Source organism: Panthera onca, chromosome A2, assembly GCF_046562875.1.
Source record: "Panthera onca isolate mPanOnc1 chromosome A2, mPanOnc1 haplotype 2, whole genome shotgun sequence".
Lineage (NCBI taxonomy): Eukaryota > Metazoa > Chordata > Mammalia > Carnivora > Felidae > Panthera > Panthera onca.
Genome location: NC_138340.1, coordinates 153470969 through 153483897, shown reverse-complemented (window position 1 = coordinate 153483897; position 12929 = coordinate 153470969). Strand labels below are relative to the sequence as shown.

Genomic DNA, 12929 nt, shown 5'->3' with positions numbered 1-12929 from the left:
TTGTGTATCTGGTGAGAATTTTTAAGATCTACACTCTGAGCAACTTTCAAGTATATAATACAGTATTGTTAATTAGGGTCACTATGCTGTGCATTGGACCCCTGGAACTTATTTATCTTGTCGCTGAAAGTTTGTACCCTTTGTCCACCATCACCCATTTCTCCCACCCCCTGCCCCTGGCAACTACCACCTACTGTCTGTTCTTGTGAATCTGGCTTTTTTAGATTCCACATATAAGTGAGATCATACAGTATTTGTCTTTCTCTGTCTGACTTATTTTGCTTTGCATAATGCCCTCGTGGTCCATCCATGTTGTTGCAAATGGCAGGATTTCCTTCTTTCTTATCACTGAATAATGTTCCATTTGTGTGTGTGTGTGTGTGTGTGTGTGTGTGTGTGTGTGTGACATCACATCTTTATTCATCCAGAGGCGGACACTTAGGTCGCTTCCATGTCTTGGCCATTGTAAATAATGCTGCAGTGAACAGGGGTGTTCAGATATCTTTTCAAGATTTTGTGGATTTCACTTCCTTTGGCTATGTATCTGGAAGTGGGAGACCTGGATCACATGGTAGTTCCATTTTAATTTTTTTGAGGAACCTCCCTATTGTTTTCCACAGTGGCTGCACCATTGTACATTCCCACCAACCATGCATAAGGGTCCCCTTTCCTCTACTTCCTGATCAGCACTCATCTATTATCTTTCCGATAATATTCTAACAGGTGTGAGGTGATACCTCATTGTGGTTATGATTTGCATTTCTCTGATGATTAGTGATGTTTACCTTTTCATATAATTGTTGGCCATATGTATATCTGTTTTGGAAAAATGTCTATTCAGATCTAATGCCCATTTTTTTTAAATTTTATTTTTTACTTTTATTTTTTTGGAATTTACATCCAAATTAGTTAGCATATAGTGCAACAATGATTTCAGGAGTAGATTCCTTAATGCCCCTTACCCATTTAACCCATCACCCCTCCCACAACCCCTCCAGCAACCCTCAGTTTGTTCTCCATATTCATGAGTCTCTTCTGTTTTGTCCCCCTCCCTGTTTTTATATTATTTTTGTTTCCCTTCCCTTATGTTCATCTGTTTTGTCTCTGAAAGTCCTCATATGAGTGAAGTCATATGATTTTTGTCTTTCTCTGACTAATTTCACTTAGCATAATCCCCTCCAGTTCCATCCTCCAGTTGCAAATGGCAAGATTTCATTCTTTTTGATTGCCGAGTAATACTCCATTGTATGTACATACATACATACATACATACATACATACACACACATCTTCTTTTTCCATTCATCCATCGATGGACATTTGGGCTCTTTCCATACTTGACTATTGTTGATAGTGCTGCTATAAACATGGGGGTGCATGTGTCCCTTCGAAACAGCACACCTGTATCCTGTGGATAAATGCCTAGTAGTGCAGTTGCCGGGTCGTAGGGTAGTTCTATTTTTAGTTTTTTGAGGAACCTCCATACTGTTTTCCACAGTGGCAGTACCAGCTTGCTTTCCCACCAACAATGCAAAAGAGATCCTCTTTCTCCGCATCCTTGCCAATGTCTCTTGTTGCCTGAGTTGTTAATGTTAGCCACTCTGACAGGTGTGAGGTGGTATCTCATTGTGGTTCTGATTTGTATGTCCCTGATGATGAGTGACGTTGAGCATTTTTTCATGTGTCAGTTGGTCATCTGGATGTCTTCCTTGGAGAAGTGTCTATTCATGTCTTTTGCCCATTTCTTCACTGGATTATTTGTTTTTTGAGTATTGAGTTTGATAAGTTCATTATAGATTTTGGATACTAACCCTTTATCTGATATGTCATTTGCAAATATCTTCTCCCATTCTGTTGGTTGCCTTTTAGTTTTGCTGATTGTTTCCTTCGCAGTACAGAAGCTTTTTATTTTGATGAGGTCCCAGTAGTTCATTTTTGCTTTTGTTTCCCTTGCCTCTGGAGATGTATTGAGTAAGAAGTTGCTGCGGCCAAGATCAAAGAGGTTTTTGCCTGCTCTCTCCTCGAGGATTTTGATGGCTTCCTGTTTTACATTTAGGTCTTTCATCCACTTTGAGTTAATTTTTGTGTATGGTGTAAGAAAGTGGTCCAGGTTCATTCTTCTGCATGTTGCTATCGAGTTTCCCAGCACCATTTGCTGAGGAGGCTGTCTTTATTCCATTGGATATTCTTTCCTGCTTTGTCAAAGATTAGTTGGCCATACGTTTGTGTGTCCATTTCTGGGTTCTCTATTCTGTTTCGTTGATCTGAGTGTCTGTTCTTGTGCCATAATGCCCATTTTTAAATCAGAGTTTTTTTGTGTTTTTTGCTACTGAGTTGTTTGAGTTCCTTATATATTTTGGTTTTTAACCCCTTATCAAATATTTGATTTGTGCATAATTTCTTCCATTCTGTAGGTTGCCTTTTCATTTTGTTGAATCTTTTTTTCCTTTTTTGCTGTGCAGAAGTTTTTAAGTTTGATATAGTCTGCTTGTATATTTTTTGCTTTGTAGCTTGTGCTTTCAGCGTTATATCCAGAAAATCATTGCCAAGAACAGTGTCAAGGAGCCTTGCCCTTATGTTTTATTCTAGGAGTTTTGTGGTTTCAGGTCTTACATTTAAATCTTTCCATTGGAGTTAATTTTTGTGAGGGGCCCACTTTCATTCTTTTGGATGTGAATATACGGTTTTCCCAGCACCATTTATTGAAAAGACCATCTCTTCCCCATTGAGTATTCTTGGCTCCTTTGTCACCATGGTCCTCTGTGGTTCCATATGAATTTTAGGATTGTTTTCTGTTTCTAAATGCCACTGGAATTTTGACGACAATAGATGGCACCTATAGATGGCTTTGGATAATATGGATGTTTTAACAATGTTAATTATTCCAATCCACGAACACAGGATATCTTTCTATTTATTTGTGTCTTTAGTTTCTTTGATCAGCATCTTATATTTTCAGTGCACAGATCTTTTTTTTTTAATTTTTCAGTGTTTATTTTATTTTTGAAAGAGAGCAAGAGACCACAAGCAGGGGAAGGGCATAGAGAGGGGGACAGAGGAGCCAAAGCAAGCTCTGTGCTGACAGCAGAGGAGCCTGATGTGGGGCTCGAACTTATGAACCATGAGATCGTGATCTGAGCCGAAGTTGGGTGCTTAACTGAGTGAGCCACCCAGGTGCCCCTCAGTGTACAGATTTTCTAATTCCTTGGTTCAGTTTATTCCTTAGTATTTTATTATTTTTGATGCTGTTGTGAATGGGATTGTTTTATTTATTGTTTTTTCGGATACTTTATTGTTGATGCATAAAAACATAACAGATTTTCATGTGTTAATTTTGTATCCTGTAACTTTACTGCATTCATTTATTCTAATAGTTTTTTTTTTTTTTTTGGTGGAGTCTTGAGGGTTTTCTATATATAATATCATGTCATCTGTAAATAGTGATAGATTTTACTTCTTTCTTTCTGATTTGGATGCCTTTTATTTCTTTTTCTTGCCTAATTGCACTGGCTAGGACTTCCAGTACTGTGTTGAATAGGAATAGTGGGAGTAGGCACTCTTGTTTCTGATCTTATAGGAAAAACTTTCAACCTTATACCACTGAGTATGTTAGCTGTGGGTTTGTCATATATGGCCTGTAGTATGTTGAGGTATTTCCTTCTACACTTAATTTGTTGAGAGTTTTTATCATTAATGGATATTGAGTTTTGTCATATACTTTACTTACATCTTTTGAGATGATCATATGATTTTTATCTTTCATTTTTTTATGTGATATATCACACTTACTGATTTGCATATGTTGAACCATCCTTGTTTCTCAAGGATGAATCCCACTTGATCACGGTACATGATCTTTTAAAAAAAAATTTTTTTTTAATGTTTGTTTATTTTTGAGAGAGAGACAGAGGCAGAGCATGAGCCTGAGCATGAGCAGGGGAGGGGCAGAGAGAGAGAGGGAGACACAGAATCTGAAGCAGACTCCAGGCTCCAAGCTGTCAGCACAGAGCCTGATGTGGGGCTCAAACTCATGAAATGTGAGATAATGACCTGAGCCAAAATCAGTCTCTTAACTGACTGAGCCACCCAGGTGCCCTGGTGCATTATCTTTTTAATGTGCTGTTGCATTTGGTTTGCTAGAAATATATTTTGTTGAGAATTTTTACATCTAATTCATCAGAGATAGTGGCCTGTAGTTTCCTTCCTTCCTTCCTTCCTTTCTTTCTTTCTTTCTTTCTTTCTTTCTTTCTTTCTTTCTTTCTTATAGTTTTCTTTCTTTCTTGTAGTTTTCTTTCTTTCTTATAGTTTTCTTTCTTTCTTTCTTTCTTTCTTTCTTTCTTTCTTTCTTTCTTTCTTTCTTTCTTTCTTTCTTAGTACCCTTATTGGAGTTTGGTATCAGGGTATTATTGGTCTCATAAAATGAGTTTGGGAATGTTCCCTTCTCTTTATTGTTTTGGAAAATTTTGAGAAGGATTAGCATTAATACTTCAAATGTTTGGTAGGATTCGTCAGTGAAACCATCTGGTCCTGGGCTTTTTTTGTTGGGAAGTTTTTGATTACCGATTCAATCTTCTCAGTCCTTATTGGTCTGTTCACATTTTCTATTTCTTTGTGATTCCGTCTCAGTAGGTCATGTGTGTTTATCCATTGCTTCTGAGTTATCCAATTTGTTGGTGTATAATTTATGGTATTCTCTTATGATCCTTTGTATTTCTATTATCTGTTACAGTGTCTCCTATTTTATTTATAACTTTCATTTAAGTCCTTTTTTTTGTTAGTCTCACTGAAGATTTGTCAATTTTGTCTTTTTAGAGCCAACTCGTAGATTTGTTCATTTTTCCTATTCTCTGTTTTATTTATTTCTGTTCTAAACTTTATTATTTTCTACCTTCTGCTAACCTTGGGCTTAGGTCTTGTCTTTTTCCTTCCTTCCTTCCTTCCCTCCTTCCTTCCAGTTCCTTGAGGTGTAAAGCTAATTTTTATTTGAGATCTTTCTTTTTTCTTGATGTATGCGCTTATAGCTATAAACTTTCCTCTTAAACTGCTTTTGCTGTATCCCATAAGTTTGTGGTATGTTGTGTTTCTTTCATTTGTCTCAAGATACTTTTTAAATTTCCCTTTTGATTTTTTCTTTGGTCTATTGGTGTTTTCAGGAGTGTGCTGTTTAATTTCCCTGTATTTGTGAAATTTCCAGCTTTTCTCCTATTATTGATTAGTTTCATACCATTGGGGTCAGAATAGATACTTGATATCACTTCTGTCTTCTTGAATTTGTTGAGACTTGTTTTGTGGCCCAACATATGGTATCCTAGAAAATGTTCCATGTGTGCTTGAGAAGAATGTGTATGCACTTCTATTGATACTGGATGGAATGCTCTGTAAATGTCTGTTAGGTTCCTTTAGTCTATAGTGTTGCTCAAATCTGCTGTTTCCTTATGATTCTCTGTCTGGATGATCTATCTATCACTGAGAGTGGGATGTTAAAGAACTTGTGAGATTTATCATCCTGAGAGCAGTGGTTCTCAAGTGAGGGTGATTTTGCTGCCCCTGTCCCCTGCCATGTAGGGTACATTTGGCAATGTCTGGTGACATTTTTGTTTGTCACAACTAGTGTGGGAGGGTATGGTTACTGGTAGTGGCATCTAGTGAGTGGAGGACAGTGATGATGCTGAATATCCTGCAATACTTGGGATAGCCCCCCACTGAACCAAAATGGCAGTAGAGAAGATTGAGAAACCTCGTACCAAAAAAAGAGAGAATCCTGATAAGATTCAAGATGAGATTGGATAGAACCAGTGATAGTTTCTGGGAACCAGGGGTGTACCTAACGGTTACGATTCATGTGGGGAGGACATTAGTGTTCTCTTATGATGTGCTGGAGCTGTTTGGTAGCAATTCTAGACTGCCTGGACTTGGCAGCCTTGTGTTCTCTGTATCCAACCTGCCTATGTGTCTCAGAGCAGACTCTGAGCAAGATGAAGCACATTTGTTATTCCGTACAGAGTAACTTTCGTTTTAACTGTCCACCTTCCCATCAAGACAGCCTCGTGGGGATTGTGGGATCCAGAATGGTGTAACGAGCTCAGTATGAGGACTGGAATGAATCCTGAATACCACAGTCAAGATGGAGTGCCCTGAGAAAGGGCATCTGGAAACATGAGCTTTGAAAATGCTAATGGTTTCTGTTATCTTTCAGATGGTAAACGTGTCAAGGCTAGAGGGAGATGACAATCCCGTGCAGCTCATCTACTTTGTGGAGGATCAAGATGGAGAAAGACTCAGTGCAGTCAAGTCTTCAGATCTGATTAACAAGATAGATATCCAGAGAGCAGCCATTATCTTGGGTTACCGAATTCAAGGTGCTGTTGCCCAACGTAAGTGCATGAGGCATAGACCCTAAGTATTGTCAAGTATTGTCAAGCTGTGCTGTGGTCAAAAGCCAGTCTGTTTTCTGACAACGAAATCTGAATTTAAAGCATTCTTATGTGCACAGAGTAGATTTCTGTCTTAAACCCTTATTACAGGACGCTCGAATAAGATGTCAGTTGTGAAAATTCACTCGACAAGTCCTTCTTTGTTTATTTTGTTGATTTAGCCTTCACTGCTGTTTTTCTTACCTGGCATTTTGTATCCCAAGTGTTAGAGTGAGTTCTCGTAGCTTAAGTTAACTGTAATATTTTTTCCCCTGCTTCTGTACTATTTTTCTTTTGAAAATTTTGTCTTCGGTAAAATAACTTGCTTTCTCTGTATTTATTCCAAAATCTTGTCTGTCGTATTTTGAACGTTGGTGGGGACAGTTAGTCACACAGGAAGCTGGGAGGTGCCCTCTGCATTTACTGGCTTCCTTCTGAGTTTTTTAACACAAAGAAGTCCTTGATCCGTCCCCTTTTCATTGCTATTTCTCTCCCTCCCCATCCTCACAGTACTTCACAATTTAGAAAGAGGTATTTTGATATTTCTGTATTATTGTTGGAAGATACTTGGCCCCCTGGCAGTGATTGCTCTCGGTGCCTTATTTTTCAGCTCCCAGATTTTGGGTATTTAAAATGAAGGAGAAGGAGGGGCGTGGAAGAGCGTATTTCTCTAAATGTTCCCTTATGAATCAGGCTGCTATTTTAATGTGGATGTTCTTGCATTATGAGCCAGAGAGCAATCCTTGTAGGGAGCTTGGTGATATTTTCTCCCAAGAGTAAGGGGATAAGTAAGTGTTGAGAAGTAATTGAGCATCAGAGACTCTTGAAAAGGTCTTTGTAGGGAACACAGAGGAGGCAAAGGCACTTTTGAAAAATGACAGCTTCACGGTTATCCTTGATAATGGAAGATTCTTTGTGAAATCTGTACTTGTCCCTGGAAACTAAGCAGGACGAGGACTCCCGGGCACACTTTGCCTGATTCATAGATGACAGTGGAGAGAGTTTAAGCAAATAGCTGTTGGTGGTTTGTGTTTGTGTATTTCAGATATGGTCGCATGTTAGTATGTTCTGTTTCAGAGCAGTGAGAAAAAAAATAAACAAAGCTCTTAGTTTTCTTCATCTAGGACGTTTTGTATTTTATTTTATTTTATTTTATTTTATTTTATTTTATTTTATTTTATTTTATTTTATTATTTTATTATTTTATTTATTTTATTTTATTTTATTTTATCTTATTTTATGAAAAATAATTTAAGTTTATTTATCCATCCTGAGAGAGAGAGAGAGAGAGAGAGAGAGAGATGCAGGCAGGCAGGCAGAGAGAGAATCTCAAGCAGGCTCTGTGCTCACAGCATTCCAGCTAAGCACTTCACTTTTGAAAAAAGATCGATCGCGATATGGTACGGGCACCTTTCCCACTACTTCCATTTGCTCTTTGCACATCTCTTTCCTCAGTTTCTTGCTAAAATCCACAGGGTAAGGATCCTAGGATTGGAAGCCTCAGCCAACGTCAGGCCCTAGGGCAGCCATAGACCCTGGTATCAGGGCCTCATTTGGTGAATCCGTGCCTCCCCCACGGTGTTACTAGGTGAGATCCAAGGAGAGGATCCACTTGTCCCAGCTCCTTGGTTTGATTCTGTCACTCTTTCCGTATGGTCAGTTGTTTTCATGCAAAATGAGTCACAAATATAGACTATATTCAGGTCAAATTCAAAAATAAGATTAACACTTTGTCCTCTTTTTCACTTCTCGCATAGCCTGTGCTCTCTCATTTGTGCTTTCTGCATAGTGCGTGTGCTTCAGAGGGCTCGCTCCCTTCCCTTGTCACCCTCTCAGGGCCTAAACCCACACTTAAGCCAGCACCGGGAATGTTTGTGTTGTTACATCTTTGAGCAGAAACATTCTGATCCCATAGCACATGTTAACCATTATAGGATATGAAAAAAGCGTAAGACTTAGCCCGTGCCTGTGGAGACTGAAATGTATTGCAAGAGACAAGACTTAGAGTCATGACCATATTAATGAGTGGAGTGGCGCCGTATGTCAAGATAACACATTTATGTAATAAAATGCATTTTAAAATATAGTAAGGTACCGTTTGCAAGGCCACAGTAACCAGAGTAAAATAACTTAGAAAGGGAGGAAACTAGTATTGTCATGGAGAGGTCTTTAGGAAGTGATCACAACGGATGAGGAGGTTGGGCAGAGGGGAGGGGGACATTTGGGTTTGGGTTGTCGGGTGATTGGAACCTGAGCTTTGAGTGGAGCTGAGACCTTTGAGAGGATGGGTGCAGAATGAAGAGGTCAAGGGCCCTGGATCAGGAGACAAGGTTAGGGAAAGGAGCTGGTGAAGGAATTGAAGGCAGAGGGGTTGAAGCCTATCCCTCCAAGATCACGTCAGATGGGAGGCTTGGCAGTGGTTGGGGTGGTCAGGAGGGTGGGGAGTGGCAGATTTGGAATAAGTGGGATTTCACATAATTTAGAAATTGACATCTGGTACCTCAAATCTTGCTTTAGGGGTTTAGAGGGAGAAGCAGGTGAGGAAGTTAACGCGATGCTCACAGATTACTTGTTGGGGTTTCTGGTTTTTAGTATGGAAGCGTTCCTAGAGTGAGGTTACAGTGGAGCTGGTGGGACACACTGGAAGTCAGGAGACCTGGAATTAACCTAGCTCTGCCATCAGATGAGCCATGTTCCTTTAGACACGTCACCTATGTCACCGTGGTCGCTAATGCATTGAGGACGTAACAGTCTGTGTTGTGTTTGTTTACTGAGTCATGTTTCTAGCCATCAGGAGATCACAGCCTCCAACTACTTGTTTTGACCTGAAACGACAAGGACTCTCCAGGTTTCTCACAGAAGAAGGCATGTTCTTCGTGTTCCTCACAGAAGGGCTGTCCAGTAAACGAGTGCAGAAGAATTAGCGAATGACCTGTCTTCTTTGTCTGCAGCCTTGGACAGAGTGAAGAGGCCGTCCCCAGAGTCCCAGAGCAGCAACCTCTGGGTCATTGTCGGTGTGGTCATTCCAGTGCTCGTGGTGACGGTGATCGTCATCATCCTCTACTGGAAACTCTGCCGCACGGACAAGTTGGACTTCCAGCCTGACACGGTGGCCAACATCCAGCAGCGTCAGAAGGTAAGGGGCGTAACTGCCCCGTGTTCACATAGGCCGTCTTACGGGCTAGGGTAGGCTGAGTTCAGGCTCTTGATACTGAAAGACAGGAGAGGGAGCTAGTAGGGACATTTTGTGGCTTTAACGGTGGTATCCCTTTGCCTCATATTTGCTTACTGGAACCCCGTTTCTTCTTAGAATTAAATATGTGCCAAGAAGATGAAGCTGTATCAAGGCTTAGGAATGTTATAAGCTCCCAGGTTGTGTGATTTTATTTATGAGATGATTAAAGATCACATCCATTTTTGTATGAATTCTGATCTATTTTAACCCTGGATAGCTTCAGAGAACAGGAGCTAAGGGAGGGTTTCTCAGATCTGTATCTCAATTTCGTTCATACACGGCCTCACTAGACAGTTTATTTTCCATGCACCATATTGGAAGTCCACTATCCACTTTGATTAAGATCATGTAATCATTAAAAAATGATACTGCATGCCTTAAACATTTTAAATATACAAGTGGGTTCTTATTTGCCAATCTTTTGATATACTCTGAATCTTTTTTTCTTTTATATTTTATTTTTGGGATTGTTGGTTTACTGAGAAGATTCTGTGTGGTTTTTCTTGTAAGAAATAACACCTCTAATGCATCAGCTGCTGTTTCCAGCTTGGGTTTCTTTAGAGAAGAGCAAGCAACCTGAGTGCAGAATTCTCTAGATTATTTTTTTCAACACCCACTCCAAGTCTGCCATCTTTTGGAGTTAATTCACCTACCCCTAATTTGACAGCAGTGTTTTTAAAACATCTTTTTCATGTCATTCCAAAGCACTCAATTTAGTTTTTATAATAATAGCAGTTCTCACAGTTATGTTTGAGTGGTTCCTGCAATGTTTGTCACATAGCAGTTTCAGAGCAAAGATATTGACTCTTAGTAAGTGTCTAGTTTTGGTTGATCTTTTCTGAGCAAAAACATGCCAAATACCCAAGAAGAAGTCAGTAGCTGCACACGTCTAGCCCACCGTGCCAATTCGCCATTGCCAAGGGAATGGAAAATGGTAGTCCATCTACTGTGTTTATGAATGTACACCCTCTGTGCGTCTCACACATTTAGAGGGCTCATTTGACTCTAGAAGTTTGATTTAAAAAAGCAAGCAAGAGGCAGAACAAGAAGAAATAAAGGGCTGCCTGTTAGCCTTTGAAATTTATTCTGTTTGGCTGTAAGAAACGCTGCCCATGACAAACCTATACCTATTGAAAGAAAAAAAATAAGTATTTTTTTCTTATGAATTAACTAAAATGCAAAGCCGTGACTAAGTTAGAAGCTTATGATTATCAAATGTATTGGAAGCGTTTTAAATTTTTTTTTTTAACATTTATTTATTTTTGAGACAGAGAGAGAGAGAGCATGAACAGGGTAGGGCCAGAGAAAGAGGGAGACACAGAATCTGAAACAGGCTCCAGGCTCTGAGCTGTCAGCACAGAGCCCGACGCGGGGCTCGAACCCACGGACCGTGAGATCGTGACCTGAGCCGAAGTCGGACGCTTAACCGACTGAGCCACCCAGGCGCACAAATGTATTGGAAGCATTTTATACACTAAGGTTCTATTTATTACCTGTCTTCATTTATTATTTACATAGTGTGCTAAGGTTGTTTTGTTGTTAGGCGAGGTAGTGGCGTGGAAAAAACCTGGAAAAAATGCTTGATGTGCTGAATCATTCATTGCGTGAATTTCATTGTACTAAGATCAACAGTAGGTTTGGAAATGTTTTTGTTCCGGTGAAAGAGTAATGTTACAGAGAGATTTACCAAGTATAGATGGTTATGTCGTCAGGTCTTTCATGTTCCATGTTGCCCAACATAAACACTCCCCATGGAAGCCCATCTGTCATCTGTTCCTTCATTCAACTGTCAGAGGATAACATCCCTTGAGTTCAAAACAGGATATTCCCCAAGTTTTCTCCTTCTCCTACTTTTACTTCTGAAATATTTTCGTGCCCCAGATGTTGCTATAAATCAAATGGACAGAGTTTCAAATAGAACCTCCAGCCCTCGGAGTTGCCCTTTACGGCATGTTTGTAGGAAGGTCTCCTGCATGAAGGGAACCCCTGAGGGAGTGTCTTCTGACACTGGAAGGGGGGCCAAAGCCCCGTGACATTTCAGAAGCGTGGTCTTTGTTTTGCTGGCATAGGAACCCACTATATAGGTCTTGTCTCGTGTTTATGATAGGAAAAGGATGATCTGTGTTTAGTTTAGAAACAAATATCTCTACTTTACAACTGTTTCTTCTAAGATTTACGTGGCAGTAGTGAGGGGCCTCTAGCCCATCCCTTGGGACAGTTTGAAAAGATGCCAGCTTCCCCTGTGACGTCAAGAGTTCTTTCTCCTTCTTGTGCTCACCCTGTCCCCCCCCCCCCCCCCTCCGATGTTGCTGCACTGCTACTCCCCTAGATCCCCCGAGCAAATCTCAGAGCTACAAACATCTGGAAACAATAAATGTGCTGACCAAGAGTCCACACCCACTACCCCTTGTAATGAGCAGGAAACCTCTTCAGATTGGGAGTGGATTCGTTTTGACATATGATAAGTGGGAGAGACCATTCTGTTACATTTGGAGACAGGGTCCTTTTTTATTTCCACTAATTAAAAAAAACAAACCTAACCCATATCTTTCTTTTTTCTGTAGTCTCTTTAATGTGTAGCCCAAAGCCATCACTTTTTACTGGTATCAGAAAAACTGCAGCTTGGACCCACCTCGCCCTGTTTGAGGCTCTATTTAAAGACATGGATGGCATTGGCTAGATGCTGCTGATCCCACGGAAGCTTGTTCCTTCTGATGGGGTAGTCCATACTCTGTTGTTGGCGTGGGACCATGGTTCCTGACCTGTGGGCACTGTGGGCAGCCAGAGGGAGCTGCTTCAGTCACTGCTTATCCGGTCACCCAACACCCAGCCTTTGCTCTGAGCCAAGCAGGGCCAGGCTGGGTCACAAGCCCAGATGACATGCAATCCCTGCCTTCGAGGCCTTTAGTAAGAGAGGACAAGTGACCCAGACACTGACACATTGCAGCCTAAGTCTGTCCAGGCTGCCACGGAAGCAGGGAGGAGGGGCAGCTACCCCATTGGGCAGTGGGTTGCCTCTGCCCTCTGGGAAGGGGTGATGCTGGGGCTGAAGCTCAGAGGTTGAAGAGATGAACCAGATGAAGTGGGCTCAGGTGGAGGGAATGGTCCATCTGTCAGGAACGATGGAGAAAAGGTTTATGGAAGGGCACAGGAAAAACTGAGGGGACGGTAGGCAAGAGCCAGGCTGGGAGGGGTTGTAGGACAGATCAGGGGTTGGCAGTGGTGCTGTAGGTAGTGAGGAGCCAGTGATGGATTTTCAGCAGGGAGAGCAGCTTGAACAT

The 12929-nt window shown here is 40.8% G+C and overlaps 1 protein-coding gene across 1 annotated transcript in view; it reads left to right on the top strand.

Annotated features, from left to right (window-relative positions):
- Positions 1 to 12929, top strand: part of KIAA1549 (KIAA1549 ortholog) — a 161607-nt gene that overhangs the window by 87495 nt on the left and 61183 nt on the right. Inside the window, exons 12-13 of the mRNA XM_081790753.1 lie at positions 6197 to 6374; positions 9365 to 9549. Coding sequence (XP_081646879.1) covers positions 6197 to 6374; positions 9365 to 9549 — 363 coding nt within the window. The remainder of the gene's footprint in view (positions 1 to 6196; positions 6375 to 9364; positions 9550 to 12929) is intronic.